The sequence below is a fragment of the Oncorhynchus mykiss genome, chromosome 13 (genome assembly GCF_013265735.2).
Source record: "Oncorhynchus mykiss isolate Arlee chromosome 13, USDA_OmykA_1.1, whole genome shotgun sequence".
Taxonomy (NCBI): domain Eukaryota; kingdom Metazoa; phylum Chordata; class Actinopteri; order Salmoniformes; family Salmonidae; genus Oncorhynchus; species Oncorhynchus mykiss.
Window position 1 is genome coordinate 11,636,020 of NC_048577.1, and position 20,440 is coordinate 11,656,459.

Below are 20,440 nucleotides of genomic sequence, written 5' to 3' on the forward strand. Positions count from 1 at the left end.
GAAGGCGAAACAGTGCCACTTCAACCTCAGGAGGCCGAAGAAATTTAACCTAAAGCCCTCACAAACTTTTACAGATGCACAATTGAGAGCATCCTGTCGGGCTGTATCACTGCCTGATATGGCAACTGCACCACCCACAACCGCAGGGCTCTCCAGAGGGTGGTGTGGTCAGCATGACGCATCACCGGGGGCAAACTTCCGGCCCTCCAGGGCACCTACAGCACCCCATGTCGGCCAAAAAGATCATCAAGGACATCAACCACCCGAGCCACTCCGCTACCATCCAGAAGGCGAGGTCAGTACAGGTGCATCAAGGCTGGGACCGAGAGACTGAAAAACAGCTTCTATCTCAAGGCCATCAGACCGTTAAACAGCCCGTCATTAACAGAGAGGCTGCTGCCCACATACAACTTTAATAACTGGATCACTAGTCACTTTAATAATGTCACTTTAATAGTGTTTACACATCTTACATTACTCATCTCATATGTAAATACTGTATATTATACAATCTATTGCATCTTGCCTATGCCGCTCGGTCATTGCTCATCCGTATTTATATGTACACTACCATTCAAAAGTTTGGGGTCACTTAGAAATGTCCTCCTTTGTGAAAGAGAAACACATGTTTTGTCCATTTTTAAAATGACATCAAATTGTAAATGACTACTATACCCGGAAACGGCAGATTTCCGGCTATAGTCAGACGTCTTTTGAAATCGTCGTGTCCCGTGTGTATATATATATATATATATATATATATATATATATATATATATATATTTTTCTTCGCATATATTTTTAAATATTTTTTCAAAAACTCAACTTCTAAACACTCTGCAACCCAGCCCGCCTCACTCAATGTGGTGCGGATCTGTTTTTTTTCTAAAGTATTATTCACCTTGAATCCAAAATCCCCCAACAGAAGCTAGCCAGCTCACTAGCTACCAGCTAGTAGCCAGCTAACCACTGCTAGCGGTCATCAGCTAACCTTTAGCTCGGAAAGCTCTCGCCAGTTTGTACAACGCGACTCAAACCAGAGCATACCAGACCTATTTTCTCTCCATGTCCACGGATTCCTACCGCATGCTCTGGACATTTTCACCTGGATCTTTGCAGCTAGCTAGCTGCTATCTGAGTATTGCCTAACGTCGGTCCCGAAGCAAACACCAATTAGCCTGGAGCTAGCCCATGCTAGGCCCTTTCTCCCGGCTAGCTAAAGAGGCCTATCAGTCACTCCTGGGCTACGATACCCAGACCCCTTCTACTGCCGGTATGGGGCACGGAACCCCGCTGATCCTTCACGACTGGACTACGACGTAATCTGCTCGAGGGGGTACTCCACTGGCCTCTACATCGCGACCACCCCTGAATGCCCATCCGGCAGCCGCAGCCCGCTAGCTGTCTAAAGCATATTGGACTGTTAGCTGTATAGATACATCGGCCAATTTCCTGGGCCACTATACCAATTTTGCCAATTGGACTTTGACCCCTCTGCTACTCAGAACCCTACTAATCCATCACTACTGGTCTATCGATGTCCAAAACAGACTTTGCTCCATCGAGACGTCCCTCTAAGGCCCTTCTGCTAGCTGTCTGAATCGCCATGTCTCCAGCCAGCCCAACCACTATTGATCACCCTGCTACGCATGTCTCTCACTAATATCAATATGCCTTGTCCATTACTGTCCCGGTTAGTGATTTATTGTCTTATTTCACTGTAGAGCCGCTAGCCCTGCTCAATATGCCTTAACCTACCATTTTAGTTCCACCTCCCACATATGAGGTGACATCACCTGGTTAAAACATCTCTTGAGACAATATCTCTCTCATCATTACTCAATGCCTAGGTTTACCTCCAATGTCCTCACATTCTACCATACTCCTGTCTGTACATTATGCCTTGAATCTATTCTCTCACACCCAGAAACCTGCTCCTTTTACTCTGATCTGAACGCACTAAACGACCAGTCCTGATAGCCTTTAGTCGTACCCTCATCCTACTCCTCTGTTCCTCTGGTGATGTAGAGGTTAATCCAGGCCCTGCAGTGCCTAGCTCCACTCCTACTCCCCAGGTGCTCTCATTTGTTGACTTCTGTAACCGTAAAAGCCTTGGCTTCATGCATGTTAACCTCTTGATCCTACTTGAGACGCAGATGTCTCAACTAGGCTCCTGGAAATGCAAATGCACTACGCTAAATGCTAAATGTACTCGTTAAAACTCAAACGTTCATTAAAATACACATGCAGGGTATTGAATTAAAGCTACACTCATTGTGAATCTAGCCAACAAGTCAGATTTTTAAAATGCTTTTCGGCAAAAGCATGAGAAGCTATTATCTGATAGCACGCAACACCCCAATATACCTGAAGGGGACGTAAACAAAATAATTAGCGTAGCCGGCGCTACACAAAAACGCAGAAATAAAATATAAAACATTCATTACCTTTGATGATATTCTTTGTTGGCACTCCTATATGTCCCATAAACATCACAAATTGGTATTTTTCCCGATTAAATCCGTCCATGTATGCCCAAAATATCCATTTGTATAGCCTGTCTAGTTCAGGAAAAAAGCTCTCTTCTAACGCAACGTCATTTTTAAAAATTATTTAAGTTGCCTATATTCTTTGACAAAACACTTCAACCTACTTTTGTAACCCAACTTTAGGTATTTGTAAACGTTAATAAGCGATCAAATTGATCACTGGGCGATCTGTATTCAATAGCAGCTACTCAAGAAAAAATGTCCATTTTTCAATCTTCCAAAATCAATTGTTGTAGGCTGGATGGAATGACGGATCTATTGGTCATGTCTCAAAGGATTTTTGTCAATGAAAATGACGTTTTTGGCGACATCTTGTGGAAGCTGTAGGAATTGCATCCGTGTCCATATTAAATTTGGTGTCCTTTAAACAATACAAGTGGCGCATGGATACTGTTTCAGCTTTCAGTGACCAATTTCTTGCGCTTTTCGATGAAACACACGCTCTGTTATAGTCACAGCCGTGATTTAACCAGTTTTAGAAACTTCAGAGTGTTTTCTATCCACACATACTAATCATGCATATACTATATTCCTGGCATGAGTAGCAGGACGCTGAAATGTTGCGCGATTTTTAACAGAATGTTCGAAAAAGGAGGGGGTAGAATGAAGAGGTTAACATTAGAATCCTCCTCCCGAAGTTTGTTGTATGCACTGCTTTAGCACACACTGCTAACCCGGATGTCCTAGCCGTGTCTGAATCCTGGCTTAGGAAGTCCACCCAAAACCCTGAAATGTCCAACTATAACATTTTCCGACAAGATAGACCTGCCCAAGGGGGCGGTGTTGCAATCTACTGCAGAGAGCCTGCCGAGTTTTGTCTTACTATCCAGGTCTGTACCCTAACAATTCAAACTTCTACTTCTAAAAATCCATCTTTCCAGAAACACGTCTCTCACTGTTGCCGCTTGCTATAGACCACCCTCTGCCCCCAGCTGTGCCCTGGACATCACATGTGAATTGTTTGCCCACCATCGATCTTCAGAGTTCGTGCTGCTAGGTGACCTGAACTGGGATATGCTTAACACACCGGCCATCCTACAATCTAAGCTTGATGCCCTCAATCTCACACACATTATCAATGAACCCACGAGGTACAACACAAATCCGTAAACACGGGCACATAGATATCATCCGAACCAACTTGCTCTCCAAATACCTCTGCTGTTTTCAACCAAGATCTCAGCGATCACTGCCTCATTGCCTGCGCGTCCGTAATGGGTCTGTGGTCAAACTACCACCCCGCATCACTGTCAAACGCTCCCTTAAACACTTCAGCGAGCAGGCCTTTCTAATCGACCTGGCCCGGGTATCCAGGAAGGATATTGACCTCATCCCATCTGTAGAGGATTCCTGGTTATTCTTGAAAAGTGCCTTCCTCACCATCTTAAATAAGCATGCATCATTAAAAAACAATTAGAACCAGGAACAGATAATAGCCCTTGGTTCTCTCCAGACCTGACTGCCCTTGACCAGCACAAAAACATCCTGTGGCGTACTGCATTAGCATCGAACAGCCCCCGTGATGTGCAACTTTTCAGGGAAGTTAGGAACAAATATACACAGGCAATTAGGATAGCCAAGGCTAGCTTTTTCAAGCAGAAATTTGCATTCTGTAGCACAAACTTTAAAAAGTTCTGGGACACACTGTAAAGTCCATGGCGAATAAGAGCACCTCCTCCCAGCTGCCCACTGCACTGAGGCTAGGAAACACTGTTACCACCGATAAATCCACTATAATTGAGAATTTCAATAAGCATTTCTCTACGGCTTGCCATGCTTTCCACCTGGCTACCCCTACCCCAGTCAATAGCCCTGCGCTCCCCACAGCAACTCGCCCAAACCTCCCCCACTTCTCCACCCAAATCCAGATAGCTGATGTTCTGAAAGAGCTGCGAAATCTGGACACCTACAAATCAGCTGGGCTGGACAGTCTGGACCCTCTCTTTCTACAATTATCTGCTGAAATTGTTGCAACCCCCATTACTAGCCTGTTCAACCTCTCTTTCGTATCGTCTGAGATTCCCATAGATTGGAAAGCTGCCACGGTCATCCCCTTTTTCAAAGAGGGAGACACTCTAGACCCAAACTGCTACAGACCCATATCTATTCTACCCTGCCTTTCTAAGGTCTTCAAAGCCAAGTTAACATACAGATTCCCGACCATTTTGAATCCCACCATACCTTCTCCGCTATGCAATCTGGTTTCAGAGCTGGTCATGGGTGCACCCCAGCCACGCTCAAGGTCCTAAACCATATCACCGCCATCGATAAGAGACATTACTGTGCAGCCCTATTCATTGACCTGGCCAAGGCTTTTGACTCTGTCAATCACAACATTCTTATTGGCAGACTCAACAGCCTTGGTTTCTCAAATGATTGCCTCACCTGGTTCACCAACTACTTCTCTGACAGAGTTCAGTATGTCAAATCGGAGGACCTGTTGTCCGGACCTCTGGCAGTCTCAATGGGGGTTCCACAGGGTTCAGTTCTCGGGCCGACTCCTCTCACACCCCAAACTGTATTCATCAATGACGTCGCTCTTGATGCTGGTGATTCTTTGATCTGCCTCTACGCAGACGGACACCATTCTGTATGCCTCTGGCCTTTCTTTGGACACTGTCAACTAACCTCCAGATGAGCTTCAATGCCATCCAACTGCTCTTAAATGCAAGTAAAACTAAATGCATGCTCTTCAACCGCTGCCCGCCCGCCCAGCATCACTACTCTGGACGGTTCTGACTTAGAATATGTGGACAACTGCAAATACCTAGGCGTCTGGTTAGACTGTAAACTCTCCTTCCAGACTCATATTAAACATCTCCAATCCAAAATGAAATCTAGAATCGGCTTCCTATTTCGCAACAAAGCATCCATCACTCATGCTGCCAAACATACCCTTGTAAAACTGACCATCCTACCAATCCTCGACTTTGGCGATGTCATTTACAAAATAGCATCCAACACTCTACTCAACAAATTGGATGCAGTCTATCACAGTGCCATCCGTTTTGTCACCAAAGCCCCATACACCACCCACCACTGCGACCTGTACACTCTCGTTGGCTGGCCCTCGCTTCATACTCGTCGCCACAACCCCTGGCTCCAGGTCATCTACAAGTCTCTGCTAGGTTAAGCCCAGCCTTCTCTCAGCTCACTGGTCACCATAGCAGCACACACTCCAGAAGGTACAGTGGGGCAAAAAAAGTATTTAGTCAGCCACCAATTGTGCAAGTTCTCCCACTTAAAAGGATGAGAGAGGCCTGTAATTTTCATCATAGGTACACTTCAACTATGACAGACAAATTGAGAAGAAAAAAATTCCAGAAAATCCCATTGTAGGATTTTTAATGACTTTATTTGCAAATTATGGTGGAAAATAAGTATTTGGTCAACTACAAACAAGCAAGATTTCTGGCTCTCTTGAAACTAGGGGGCACTAGTTTCATTTAAAAAAAATAACGTTCCCAAAGTAAATGGGCTATTTTTCAGGACCAGATAATAGAATATGCGTATAATTGACAGCTTAGGATAGAAAACACTCTACAGTTTCCAAAGCTGTAAAAATATTGTCTGAGTATAACAGAACTGATATTGCAGGCGAAAGCCTGAGAAAAATCCAATCAGGAAGTGACTCTTATTTAGAAACCTCTGCGTTCCTATGCGTCCCTATTGAGCAGTGAAAGGGATATCAACCAGATTCCTTTTTCTATGGCTTCCCTGATGTGTCTAGTGTCACAACACATAGTTTCAGGCTTTTATTTTGAAAAATGAGCGTGAGCGACAACATTGTAAGTGGTCACCTGGTGACTCTCAGAGTGTTTTGTGCGTAATAGACAAATGCGGCCATTGTTTCGCTCCTACTAAGAAGCCAACTGACCCGGTTGATATATTATCGAATAGATATTTGAAAAACACCTTGAGGATTGATTATAAAAAACGTTTGCCATGTTTCTGTCGATATTATGGATCTAATTTTGAAATATTTTTCGGCGTTGTCGTGACCGCAATTTCCGGTTGATTTCTCAGTCAAACGTGAAGAACAAACGGAGCTATTCCGGCTACAAAAATAATCTTTATGGAAAAAAGGAACATTTGCTATTTAACTGGGAGTCTCGTGAGTGAAAACATCCGAAGCTCATCAAAGGTAAACAATTTAATTTGATTGCTTTTCTGATTTTCGTGACCAAGCTGCCTGCTGCTAGCTAGGCATAATGCTATGCTAGGCTATCGATAAACGTATACAAATGCTTGTCTTGCTTTGGCTGTAAAGCATAATTTCAAAATCGGAGATGACAGGGTGATTAACAAAATGCTAAGCTGTGTTTCAATATATTTCACTTGTGATTTCATGAATAGGAATATTTTCTAGTAATATTTTTTGTCTGTTGCGTTATGCTAATTAGTGTCAGTTGATGACAATTCTCCCGGATCCGGGAGCGGTAGTTCCAAGAGGTTTAAGAGGCTCCTCCGTCCTCCACTCGTTACCTGTATTAATGGCACCTGTTTGAACTTATCAGTATAAAAGACACCTGTCCACAACCTCAAACTGTCACACTCCAATCTCCACTATGGCCAAGACCAAAGAGCTGTCAAAAGACACAAGAAACAAAATTGTAGACCTGCACCAGGCTGGGAAGACTGCGTCTGCCATAGGTAAGCAGCTTGATTTGAAGAAATCAACTGTGGGAGCAATTATTAGGAAATGGAAGACATACAAGACCACTGATAATCTCCCTCGATCTGGGGCTCCACGCAAGATCTCACCCGTGGGGTCAAAATGATCACAAGAACGGTGAGCAAAAATCTCAGAACCACACGGGGGGGCCTAGTGAATGACCTGCAGCGAGCTGGGACCAAAGTAACAAAGCCTACCATCAGTAACACACTACGCCGCCAGGGACTGAAATCCTGCAGTGCCAGACGTGTCCCCCTGCTTAAGCCGGTACATGTCCAGGCCCTAACACACTGTGCCATTGGAACACAGGAGTAATGGTTGCTGATAATGGGTCTCTGTACGCCTATGTAGATATTCCATAAAAAATCAGCCGTTTCCAGCTACAATAGTCATTTACAACATTAACAATGTCTACACTGCATTTCTTATCAATTTGACAATATTTTAATGGACAAAAACAAAGACATTTCTAAGTGACAAACTTTTGAGCGGTGTATTACTTTACTTAGATTTGTGTGTATTTGGTAGCTGTTGTGGAATTGTTAGATATTGCTGCACTGTTGGAACTAGAAGCACAAGCATTTTGCTACACTCAAAATAACATCTGCTAACCATTTGTATGTGACCAATAACATTTTTATTTGATTATTTACGACTAGGAAACTCTGGTATGAACTCTGGGCCCTGATCTTTCCCACCTGCTTAACTCTGATGCCACGCACCACTGAAAATGGCAACAAAAATTGTTCCTTCCGAGCTCAAAGCACGTGAACTCTCCAAGTAGACATGTCGTTCCTCCGATCACTCCGACATGACGTGAACGTGGCAGTAGCCATAGCCTGGTCCCAGATATATTGGTCTTGTCTTGCCCCTTTCTATGGTCCCTAAACAGATCTGGAACCAGGAACCACTTAGCCAGCCTCCCCTGTGCCTAGTACAGCTCTACTACACCAATGTCTGATGCTGCCTCTGTGTCAAACACCAAGCCAGTGCTTAAGTTTTTACTGGGCTTAATTCACTGGCTTAATTGCCCAATTAATTAATGAGAGGTGAGAACCTCCGTAGCCTTTCCTTACAACGCCTGGTCTTTGTTTCTAACGGGATGATACATTTCTAACAGCGCGCCAGTGTCCTTGGAGGACAATTTAAAAACATCTCCACCAACAGCACTGCAGACTCATAACTGCTCTCTTTTTGTACAATGGGCTGCACATGTGACAAGCTGGTTGCCTATTGGCTTGAGTCTGTTTTTTTTTTTAAGGACATTAGATATCTGTTGGCAGCATTATTCAGTTGCAAGCTCTGTGCATAGAATTAGAACTAGAATTCTAGTTGTGACGAACTGCTATGGACTAATATTGAGTTAACATTCTCATCTTCTACTCAATCACTGTCCTTAGGGGATTCTACAGTTGATTATAACAGTGTGTGTGTAGATTGCTAGGGATTGTTTACCTAAGCCTCAGTGACACTGCTCTTTATGTGGTTTCACAGGAAACCAATAGGAAACCATCCATTCTTCAGTCTCTGTTGTCTAATAAGGGGTACTGCCTGTCTGTAACCTCAACACAGAGAGGGGGTCTTAACAGTGTTTATAGTTGTGTGTTTACATGGAGACCAGTCCGCTGAGAGAACCTGTAGGAGTTTGGTATGGGTGTGAGATTGAGAAACTCAGTGGTGATTAGTTTGGTGTGTGACGTAGAGGGGATAGAGAGACTGAACGAGAGCATATTGGTTGTAGTTGAGTTGTTTCAGAGAGATGGAGAGGGGCATGGAGAAAGTGTCTCTTCATGGTGATGGTCTTTGTTGTGGTCTGTTGACTGCATTTTACTTGGTTGTAAATCTCCTTTCTGGGTGTGTGATCTTCCTCTTTCCTTGGCTCTTTGCCGTACCATTGGGCAGTAAATCACTTCATCAGATGCAGAATAAGGGGGTGCGTGTGAAAGGAGGAATAGGGAAGACAGGGAGGGATTAGGGAAGACAGGGAGGGATAAGGTTATCTATGTGTACGGCCAGACAAGCTGCATACACTCCTGTGTCTCTGTCGCTCTCGTCTGACAGTGGAGTGGCAAGGCTCAAAGCAGAGCTGTGTGGAGTGTGTCAGAATGATGAGGAGGAGGAGGAGTGTCTGGAGTGCACGGCGGGCACTTTTCTTCAGTGCTCGTCTGTGTGGAGTGTCAGCGAGAGACAGAAAGATAGGCCCCAACCCACCTCCATCTATCTTCAGCTGTGTTTGTGTGTTTGAATTAAGCTGCTGGTTTCTGGTTGCCTCAGCTGGGCCTTTTTATCTGGTCTGCTGGAGCGCTGTCAACGGCCTGGGGGGGACTGTTCCCCGGGGGATGGATGGATGGAGGGAGGGAGGGTGTTTCTGCCACCTGCCGTGGTCTAAGCCTGCCTGCTGCATGGGATCAGAGGGGGAGAGATGTAGGGGTCTCTGTCTGGCTTCTCCATGCTGTGGAAGGGGGAATTAGGAAAGTGATAGCTGGGGTGATTGTAGATGGAGAGGAAGAGATGAAGGGGTACTGGGGGAGAAAGTGGGAAGGAAGAGGAGGGATGCAGCCAAGGCCCTCTGGCTCCTCAGCCTGTAGCTCAAACTCTGGCAGTAGGGTTGTGGTGTGGGGCTATGGCTGAGCTGTGTTGGCACTAGCAGGGTTGTGGTGGGACCAAGTTGGCAGAGCTATAATGGCACCATGTACGAGCTGTGACTGGCATAGACCTCACTGGGAGATCTGCTTGTTGACAAATTGGTGCAGAATTGGAGAAGACAAATTGATGCTGGGAGCATTTTCCATGTTTTGAGATTTGGGTTTGTGTGCTTGGCTTGTTGAAATGGAATTGACACTTGATACATTTTAACTGAAGTTCTTATCCAGAGCGACTTAGTTATTTACATGGACAGTGTTTTTAAATGCTTCCTGACATTTTCTCCCCTCTCCCATTCTCTCCTTCTCCTCTCTCCTTTTTGTTCTTTCAGTTGGGCCTGGGCAGTAACGGTGGCAGTCCGTTTGGTGGTCAGTATGGCCAGGGGGGGCCAGGGCAGGGGGTGAACCCCCAGCAGCTTCAGAACAAGGCAGCACCCCTTACCGCCGTCACCAGCGTGCCAAACCTGGTGAGTCCTTCTGTCCACACCTAGTCTGGCACCCTATTCCCTAAAGAGTGCACAACTTTTTTCAGGAGTGTTTCCTGTTCTCTCTGTATGTTATGTGCAAATGTCAAGGCTTTGCATTGATCCTGAGATCCTGTCACTGTAGTTAGGTGCAATTATTTTGAGGTAGAGGTTCTTTAACATATCCCCCCCCCCTCTTTCCTCCACCCCTCCAGCTCCAGCAGCAGCCCGGGCAGCAGGTGCCCTCGGTGGGCATGGTCCCTGTGCCCGGCAGTGTATCCATCTCTGGCCCCACGGCCGACCCGGAGAAGCGCAAACTGATCCAACAGCAGCTGGTGCTCCTGCTCCACGCCCACAAGTGCCAGCGGCGCGAGCAAGCCAATGGGGAGGTGCGGGCCTGCGCCCTGCCACACTGCCGCACCATGAAGAATGTCCTCAACCACATGACCCACTGCCAGGCCGGCAAGTCCTGCCAGGGTCAGTACTGGGGGGGGGGGCAAGGTCTGGCACTGTGGCTAATGGAGGGTAGGGACACATCCTTGGTGTGGAGTAGCACCATGGCTGGGTTGTTGAGGCCAGAGTTTCTCTCTCCCCCTGTCTCATCACTCCTCCCTCCCTCCACTCGTCCTGTCTGATTTCTCTCCAAGTAACACAAAGGCCAGGCGCTCTCCTTCACTCCACAACGTTCACACCATGCATCTTTGCCTAATCTGGTCACGCCACTGGGGATTTCCAGTTCTACACCTCGAATGCTACTTTCCCACTCTCTCCCCTTTTCTCTTTCCCTCTCAATCCTTTCTCCTTCTTTCCCTTCATTCTCTAGTTGTATTTTCTCTTTCATGGCTTTAATGGAAAATTCCCCTCCAGCCTCCCTCTCATTTATGTCTGGCCTGGTATGCTGTCTGGTTGAAGTGTCATATGAAGCCAAACACTTGTGCATGCCAAGTCGTTGGTTCTTCGTGTCTCTGCCAGCTCATTTCCTTCGGCTACCCACCACCCAAATAATCAGCACGAACGTTCCTCTTCAGAGTAATTGTTCCTTTTTCTCAGATCTAATGTAAATAGATTTGTATTTTCTTAGGTGATTCTGGTGCTTGGATTGGCTTGTTTTGAGAATTCACAGAATCTAAGCAAACTATTGCTAAGCTCTTATTATGAGGGGTTGTGTATTGAGTCTGTAAGAAATTCATTTTGAGATAATTTGAGGGTTTTATTATTAATGCTCAAACAGTCTTGCCATGTTGGTGTATTCCCTAATAGTTATGCATTCATACTTCTCTACACCGCTTCAAGCAATTTATTCACTTAGCTGTCACTTTCATGTATACTTGCCTTTAGTTCTAGACTCCCTCTTCTCCTACCCCAGGGCTTGCCCAGGGCTTTCCCAGGGCTAGTGGCAGCAGCAGGCACATCAGTCGGGGTCATCTTCAGTTGGGCGAAAATGTTTTAAAGCATTCTGAAATGCGGAGGTTCTTCTTGAATTTGTCCAATAATAATTGCCAGATTCTAGTTTACCGTTGCAAAATGTTTTGCTATTGTGTGCCCTACTGACAGGATCCAGGGCTCTCTGTTAGCCAACTTGGGTTCTCTGCTCTGGAGAATAGAGGGAACCCAATATGTCTGCTACAAAACCAGGAGAAACATGTTTTGTTGTTTCTTGTTCTCTCCCTAATGAGGCCAATGACGAGGTGCAGATTTTGCCCAATAATTTTTTTTATTCTGTTGAACAGGGCCCTGGGACTCTATATTAGCCAGTTAGCCAACACTGCCAGGAGAAACCCAATCTGGCAGGTACAGATTCCAGAACCAAAAAGAACACATTGTTTTGGTTGTGGTTCTCTTCTTCTGCCTCCCAAGGCCAAATGTAGTAGACTCTTCCCAGTCTGAATTATCCCTGTGAGAAGCCTGGTATGATAACCAGGCCTTTGGGGAGTCTCTGGTTTCTCCTCAATTTCTTGTTCTGCCTCGGTGTTATAACAAGCCAAGACTTATTGTTTACGGCCTTGCTGCTCTCTGTGTTGCTTTGGAAGGCCTGGATGCTGTTGGCATGAATACACTCTTGCTCTCTTAAAGTGCATTTTGTACTCATGTCAGAGATCTTATAGACTCCTCTTCCTGCATTTATTTGTACTCTATCAGTTCTTAAAACCGACAATAACTTTTGAACATCAGATCGGCAGTTACTTAGGCCAAATCCAGCTTCAACTTCGACTAATCTGCCCTGGACTCTCTGTAATTCCGACCCAATTTTCGGGGTATCCAAGTGAAAACACTGGCGTTCTAGACGAGAGGGGGAGTATTTGCGCGATTAAGGCAAAGGGAAAACTGGCCCCCTCTTCCCTGCATTCTACCGGCCACTTGATAATAAGATTTGATTGACGACCGCGGCTTTGCTACCAAAATAATTCTTAATTGCTGTTATCGTGACTGTTGTATAGATTCCACCTCAGAACAAGAAAAATAACACGCTGGAACTTAACGAACTATGCGAGGCTATAAACAAGCAGGAAAACTTGCACCCAGAGGCTGCTTTCCTTGTTGCCGGCGCTGTTTATCTTTTAGTTTGCATCATTAACCTCTACAGGATCGGTGTCCTGACAATAGTTCCTCAACGTAGCCTATTTGAAAAATCTTTCCAGCTCTCTTCCTTTCGATAACCACTCCGAATGAAATGGGGGAAAAATGTCATGCTCTGATCCGGTAGAAAATCCATACCTGATTTACTTCTTATCTCTTGCACAAAATAGCCTTCAGCTGTGTCTGTCTGGAGTTCACTGGGACGGAAACTCTGAGGGCCCAGAGTAATTTATGCAAGTTTGCTAGCACAAGCGTCTTCCGGAAAAAGTTAATAGTTGATACAATGTTTGAAGTTCCTTGCAGACAAGCTATGCATAGCCAATGTGGTTTTTTAGGATATGGGTTTTTATCATGATATTTTCTACCTCCGCGCTGCAATGATTTTATTTGTTGGCTTTTTATGTAGGCTATTTTTACATATTCTCATGTGGAAAAGCCTACGTAGGACACAACGAAAAGACAATTGCAACAACGTATAGCTGAACACCACAGCTCAATCAGGTGTAAGAACATTGACTATCCAGTAGCAGCTCACTTTGTTGAAGCTAACCATCCAATCTGCTCCCTCAAATACACAGGCATTGAGCATGTTGCTCTACCAAGGAGGGGAGGTAACATGGAGATCCTACTACTACTAAGGGAGGCTTACTGGATATCCTATCTAAAAACTTTGGCCCCCTAGTGGTCTGAATATTTACTTTGCTCTCAGGCCCATCTTATGAACAAGTTTTTTATGAATTGATATATTCTTTCTACAACTTATTAGTATATGCCTAATATGTTCCCCCTGTTGATGCTTATTATGCATTAAGGTTGAACCAAAAGACTACATGTAACAAATATAAATTAAATAGGAAACCATTAAATATGTGACATTGAATTAAACAATAATGTATGTTGATGCTAATATTATGGACAATATTCAATTGCTTGCATATGATAACAATAGCCTAATATTTAATATGCCATAAACTATTGATTTTTAACAGTTTCACTCAATTAATTCTAATTAACTCTAATAATTGACTCAACCCTCACACCCCCCCCCCCCCCCTGTGATTGGTTGCACTAATTACACTGATTGTCTACATAACCTGGTTCAAGTATTCATGACATTACCCTGAAGGCACAGTGATGCCGAAATGTTGATGATTTAACCTATACATTATATATGTAGTGTGCGACTCTATCTTATAGTTTATTCGCCTTCAGTCAGCACAAATTATTTTTTTGTTTAGATAGAATTATGATTAACCACATGACGTTGATTTAGACATTTGAAAACGTTATAGCTGAAATGAAACTGTTCTTTGAAAATGTGCAGATAAAAATCATAACTGACAAGCAGAGCAGTGGAAATGGTACGCCAACTTATCACTCCAAATGGAAAAGGTTGCCGACCTTCGGTGTAGCCTATTACCGGCAACTTTAGGAACGTAATGATAGAATCTGCCAAGGCCACCGGGGGAGGAGGGGGTCAAGAACAGGTCATTTCTTCTGGTTAGGCTATATTGATCTCTGGCTCCCTCTTTTTAGTAATTTGTCATTTTTAATCGCAGTGCTTAAAGCATCAGACAAGCTCGGTAGCCAACATATATATTTGATTTTATTCAAACAGTGCATTCAGAAAGTATTCAGACCCCTTCATCTTTTCTACATTTTGTTACATTATAGCCTCATTCTAAAATGAATGAATCAAATTAAAACGGATACCTTATTTACACAAGTATTCAGACCCTTTGCTATGAGACTCGAAATTGAGCTCAGGTGCATTCTGTTAACATTGATCATCCTTGATGTTCCTAAAACTTGATTGGAGTCCACTTGTGGCAAATTCAATTGATTGAACACGAGAAAGGCACACCTGTCTTTATAAAGGTCCCACAGTTGACAGTGCATGTCAGAGCAAAAACCAAGCCATGAGGTTGAAGGAATTGTCTGTAGAGCTCAGAGACAGGATTGTGTCAAGGCACAGATCTGGGGAAGGGTACCAAAACATTTCTGCTCCATTGAAGGTCCCCAAGAACACAGTGGCCTCCATCATTCTTCAATGGAGAAAACCACCAAGACTCTTCCTAGAGCTGGCTGCCCAGCCAAACTTAGCAATCAGGGGAGAAGTGCCTTGGTCAGGGATGTGACCAAGGACTCAATGCTCACTCTAACAGAGTTCCTCTGTGGTGATGGGAGAACCTTCCAGAAGAACACCCATCTCTGCAGCACTCCACCAATCAGGTCTTTATGGTAGAGTGGTCAGACAGAAGTCACTCATCAGTGAAAGGCACAAGACAGCCCGCTTGAAGTTTGCAAAAAGGCACCTGAAGACTCTCTGACCATGAGAGCTGTGGGGATGTTTTTCAGCGGCCGGTACTGGGAGACTAGTCAGGATCGAGGGAAAGATGAACAGAGCAAAGTACAAAGAGATCCTTGATGAAACCCTGCTCCAGACCACTCAGGACCTCAGACTGGGGTGAAGGTTCATCTTCCAACAAGACAACAACCCTAGGCACACAGCCAAGACAACGCAGGAGTGGTTTCGGAACAAGTCTCTGAATGTCCTTGAGTGGCCCAGCCAGAGCCCGGACTTGAACCCGATTGAACATCTCTGGAGAGACCTGAAAATGGCTGTGCAGTGATGCTCCCCATCCAACCTGACAGAGCTCGAGGGGATCTGCAGAGAAGAATGGGGGAGACTCCCCAAATACAGGTGTGCCAAGCTTGTAGCATCATACCCAAGAAGACTCCAGGCTTTAATCACTGCCACAGGTGCTTTCACAAGGTGCTGAGTAAAGGGTCTGAATTTTTTCCCCCACCATTTCTAAAAAATCAGTTCTTTGTCATTATGGGGTATAGTGTGTAGATTGAGGAAACAATTATATTTGATCATTTTTAAATAAAGGTATTACATTTTTTACAAATCGGCGCCAAAAAATACCGATTTCCGATTGTTATGAAAACTTGAAATCGGCCCTAATTAATCGGCCATTCCGATTAATCGGTCGACCTCTAGTGTGTATACATACATACATACATACATACATACATACATACATACACACATACACACATACATACATACATACATACACACACACACACACACACAAACACATATAGATATATAGAGTATTGTGATCGTACATGGAAACAGTGCCCCCCAAAAAATCATAAAAACACGAGTCAACCCAGATAGTCCGTGTAGCCATTTTGTTAGCTATTTAGAAGCTGTTCAGTAGCCTGTTGGTGTCAGACCTGATGCACCAGTACCGTAAACAAAGGGAACAGTCTAAGGCTTGCAGGCGCGTAAACATTCATTCAAACAGCACTTTCGTGCATTTTGCCTGCAGCTCTTTGTTGTGCATCAAGCATTGCGCTGTTTATGACTTCAAGCCTATCAACTCCCGAGATGAGGCTGGTGTAACCGAAGTGAAATGGCTAGCTAGTTAGCGCGTGCTAATAGCATTTCAAACGTCACTCGCTCTGAGCCTTCTAGTAGTTTTTCCCCTTGCTCTGCATGGTTAATGCTGCTTCGATGGTGGCTGTTGTCGTTGTGTTGCTGGTTCGAGCCCAGGGAGGAGCGAGGAGAGGGACAGAAGCTATACTGTTTCACTGGCAATACTAAAGTGCCTATAAGAACATCCAATAGTCAAAAGGTTAATGAAATACAAATGGTATAGAGGGAAATAGTCCTATAAGAACTACAACCTAAAACTTCTTACCTGGGAATATTGAAGACTCATATTAAAAGGAACCACCAGCTTTTATATGTTCTCATGTTCTGAGCAAGGAACTGAAACCTTAGCTTTTACATAGCACATATTGCACTTTTACTCTCTTCGCCAACACTTTGTTTTTGCATTATTTAAACCAAATTGAACATGTTTCATTATTTATTTGAGGCTAAATTGATTTTATTGATATATTATATTAAGTACAAATAAGTCTTAATTCAGTATTGTTGTAATTGTCATTATTACAAATACATTTTGTAACACGTATAATCATCATATATGCTGCTGCTACTCTGTCATTTATCCTGATGCCTAGTGACCTCTATCTGCTGCTATGACTCCAGAATCCCTGCACATTGAAAATAGAATATTCAAACTGACCCTGTATATATCTTACTTACACTACACGGTCAAAAGTATGTGGACATCCCTACATATTAGCAGATTCTGCAGATGTATAAAACTCAGCACACAGTCATGCGATCTTCATAGACTAACATTGGCAGTGTAATGGCCCTTACTGAAGAGCTCAGTGTCATTCAATGTGGCACCGTCATAGGGTGCCACCTTTCCAACAAGTCAGTTCGTCTAATTTCTGCCCTGCTAGAGTTGCCCCTGTCAACTGTAAGTGCTGTGAAGTGGAAACGTCTAGGAGCAACAGCGGCTCAGCGTTAGTGGTAGGCCACAGAACGGGACCGCCAAGTGCTGAAACGTGTAGCGTGTAAAAATTCGGTCCTTGCAACACCGAATTCCAAACTGCCTCTGGACGCAACGTCCGCACAAGAACTCATCGGGAGCTTCATGAAATGGGTTTCCATTGCCGAGCAGCTGCACACAAGCCTTGGATCACCATGCCCAATACCATGTGTTGGCTGAAGTGGTATAAAGCTTGCCACCATTGGACTCTGGAGCAGTGGAAACACGTTCTCTGGAGTGATGAATCATGCCTCACCATCTGGCAGTCCGACAGACAAATCTGGGTTTGTTGAATGCCAGGAGAACGCTACCGGCCAGAATGCATAGAGCCGACTAAAGTTTGGTAGAGGAAGAATAATGTTCTGGGGCTTTTTTTTTTATTGTTCGGTCTAGGCCCCTTAGTTGCAGTGAAGGGAAATCTTAACGCTACAGCATACAATGACATTCTAGACGATTCTGTGCTTCCAACTTTTTGGCAATAGTTTGGGGAAGGCCTTCCCTGTTTCAGCATGACATTGTCCCTGTGCACAAAGCGAGGTCCATACAGAAATGGTTTGAGTTCGGTGTGGAAGAACTTGACTAGCCTGCACAGAGCCCTGACCTCAACCCCACCGAACACCTTTGGGATGAATTGGAAAGCCGACTGCAAGCCTGGCCAAATCGGCCAAAATCAGTGCCCGACCTCACTAATGCTGTTGCGGATGAATTGAGTCCCCGCTGCAGTGTTCGAACATCTTCTGGGAAGGCTTTCCACTATAGTGGAGGCTGTTACAGCAGCAAAGGGGGAACCAACTCCATATTAATGCCCGTGATTTTGGAATAAGATGTTCGAAGAGCAAGTGTCCACATACTTTTGGCAATGTGGCGTACTTCTCATGTGTTTATTTCATTTTGTTCTACCTTGTTATTTTTTAGCATTACATTGATATTGATTACTGCATTGTTGGTTTAGTGCAAGAAAGGCATTTCACTGTACTTGTGCACGTGACATTAAACCTGTGTTACAGGTGGTGTAACGCTGTGTTCCCTCTGCTCTTCCTTTCCCCTCTGTAGTGGCTCACTGTGCGTCATCCAGACAGATCATCTCACACTGGAAGAACTGTACGCGGCACGACTGTCCTGTCTGCCTGCCGCTAAAGAACGCCAGTGACAAGAAGAACCAGCAACGTGAGTAGTACCCACACACACTGATCTAGGATCAGTTTACTGACTCCCCATATATCAACCATTTAGGGTGAAAACCCGAAACTGAACTTAGATCAGTGACTAGAAACCACCTCATCCTACTCAATGAGTACTTCATCATCCATAAGACACCGCCACCTGTAGATATCTATATACTAGCCGTGTGTTCCTCTAGCCTGGTCTTAGATATGTTTGTGCTGTCTTGCCAATGACCGTAGATCTAGGCAAGACGGCACAATCAGAACTGGGACCAGGCTAGAGTTCCACAGGGCTGGCTATGAACAGCTCGATGAGCAAGAGTGGACTCCTGCTGGGCTTGTAATCCGAGACGCAGGAGGGAGAGGAGGGGGATGGAGGGTGTGTGGCTGTCCTGCTGAGCGATTGGCTGGTGGGCTGATGATTCATTTAACCCCCCCCCAGATGACTGCCTGCCTCCATGGATGCTTTTTTTTCTCTTTCTCCTTTCTTGTTCTCTCACTCTGCTAATTGCTCCCTCTCTTTGCCTTACTCTGCTTTCTTGTTCTCTCACTCTGCTAATTGCTCCCTCTCTCTCCTTCTCTTTGCCTTACTCTGCTTACTTGTTTTTTTCCCTTTGCTCTTTTACTCCTTCTTTCTCTTGTTCTCTGCTTGCTCATTCTCTCTCCCTCTGCTCAGCTTCTTTCATCACTCTGTTCTTCAGAGAGTTTGTTTCTCTCTGCTTGATTCACATGCTGGAAAGCACAATGGCACCACTGACTTTACTCCTGCCAGTGTAAATAGCAAGCAATGTTTCAGTTTGTTCTCCTCTGATTTTATTTTTGTCTTATGATGCGTCCCAAATTGCACCCTATTCCCTACATACACCAGGGCCCATAGTGCACTATAGGGAATAGGGTCCCATTTGGGACGCAGACTTAGAGTAGTATGTTGGCTGAACTCTATTTAATATGCAGATTTTACACATGTAATACCCCCTGAAGGAATTTCTACAGCTCTTGTGTGTCATAATGTGGTTAAACCACTAAGATTAGAACCATATCTGCTGTTTCACACGGCTATCTCATGGCAAGTAAAGTTCCAAGAATAAATATCAATCAGGTTATGAAAGCTTTATGTGTGTGTGTGTATACATGAATGTGTGCCTACATGACCGTGTATATTTGTTTGATTACATTGTATAGGACTATAGCTAACAGCATATGTTTATCATAGTCAAATCAATCAATCAATGTTAACTAGAATCTCTCTTCCCCCCCCTCCAGCCTTGCTGAGTTCCCCCAACGCTGCCCTCCAGAACTCCCTGGCCTCTGTGGTCTCTGGCCCTCCCAGCTCTCCCTCCCTCAACACCCCCACCCCCATCGACCCCTCCTCCATGCAGAGGGCCTATGCTGCCCTGGGCCTGCCGTACAGCAACCAGACCCCCACCCCCGGTCAGACCCCCCCAGAGGGACAGAACGCTACCCAGGGGCAGCATCCACAGCTGATGAGACCCATCAATGCACTAGGTAAAGTATGGTTTCGTATAGCAGGGCTGTGTTCATTAGGATACTCCACAGAAGACATTTTGGAAATGTTTAGGAATGGAAAATGGGAATTAGTGTTTCTTATTGGACCAGTTCAGGTTTGAGTTTATTTTTATTTTTACAGGGACAGTGGACATTAATCAATGTTTCATTAAAAGTGCTGGTTTTAGCCAGCCGGCTAATTTTCAACCGCAGTCCCTGGGCAGGTTATTAAAAACAATTACAATATAGACAATCATTGAGCAGTGAGCACACGCAGAGCAACAATAGGACAAGCAAGACGTAGCATACAGACAGAGCAACATAGGACAAGCAAGACGTAGCATACAGACAGAGCAACATAGGACAAGCAAAACGTAGCATACAGACAGAGCAACATAGGACAAGCAAGACGTAGCATACAGACAGAGCAACATAGGACA

The 20,440-nt window shown here is 44.6% G+C and overlaps 1 protein-coding gene across 5 annotated transcripts in view; it reads left to right on the plus strand.

The window, feature by feature from the left end:
- The window catches only part of LOC110513526 (CREB-binding protein), an 82,033-nt gene that overhangs the window by 22,734 nt on the left and 38,859 nt on the right, over positions 1 to 20,440 (plus strand). For all 5 annotated transcript variants that reach the window (XM_036942307.1, XM_036942305.1, XM_036942306.1 and 2 more), the window contains exons 3-6: positions 10,199 to 10,333; positions 10,546 to 10,807; positions 18,385 to 18,498; positions 19,758 to 20,000. In XM_036942307.1, coding sequence (XP_036798202.1) covers positions 10,199 to 10,333; positions 10,546 to 10,807; positions 18,385 to 18,498; positions 19,758 to 20,000 — 754 coding nt within the window. The remainder of the gene's footprint in view (positions 1 to 10,198; positions 10,334 to 10,545; positions 10,808 to 18,384; positions 18,499 to 19,757; positions 20,001 to 20,440) is intronic.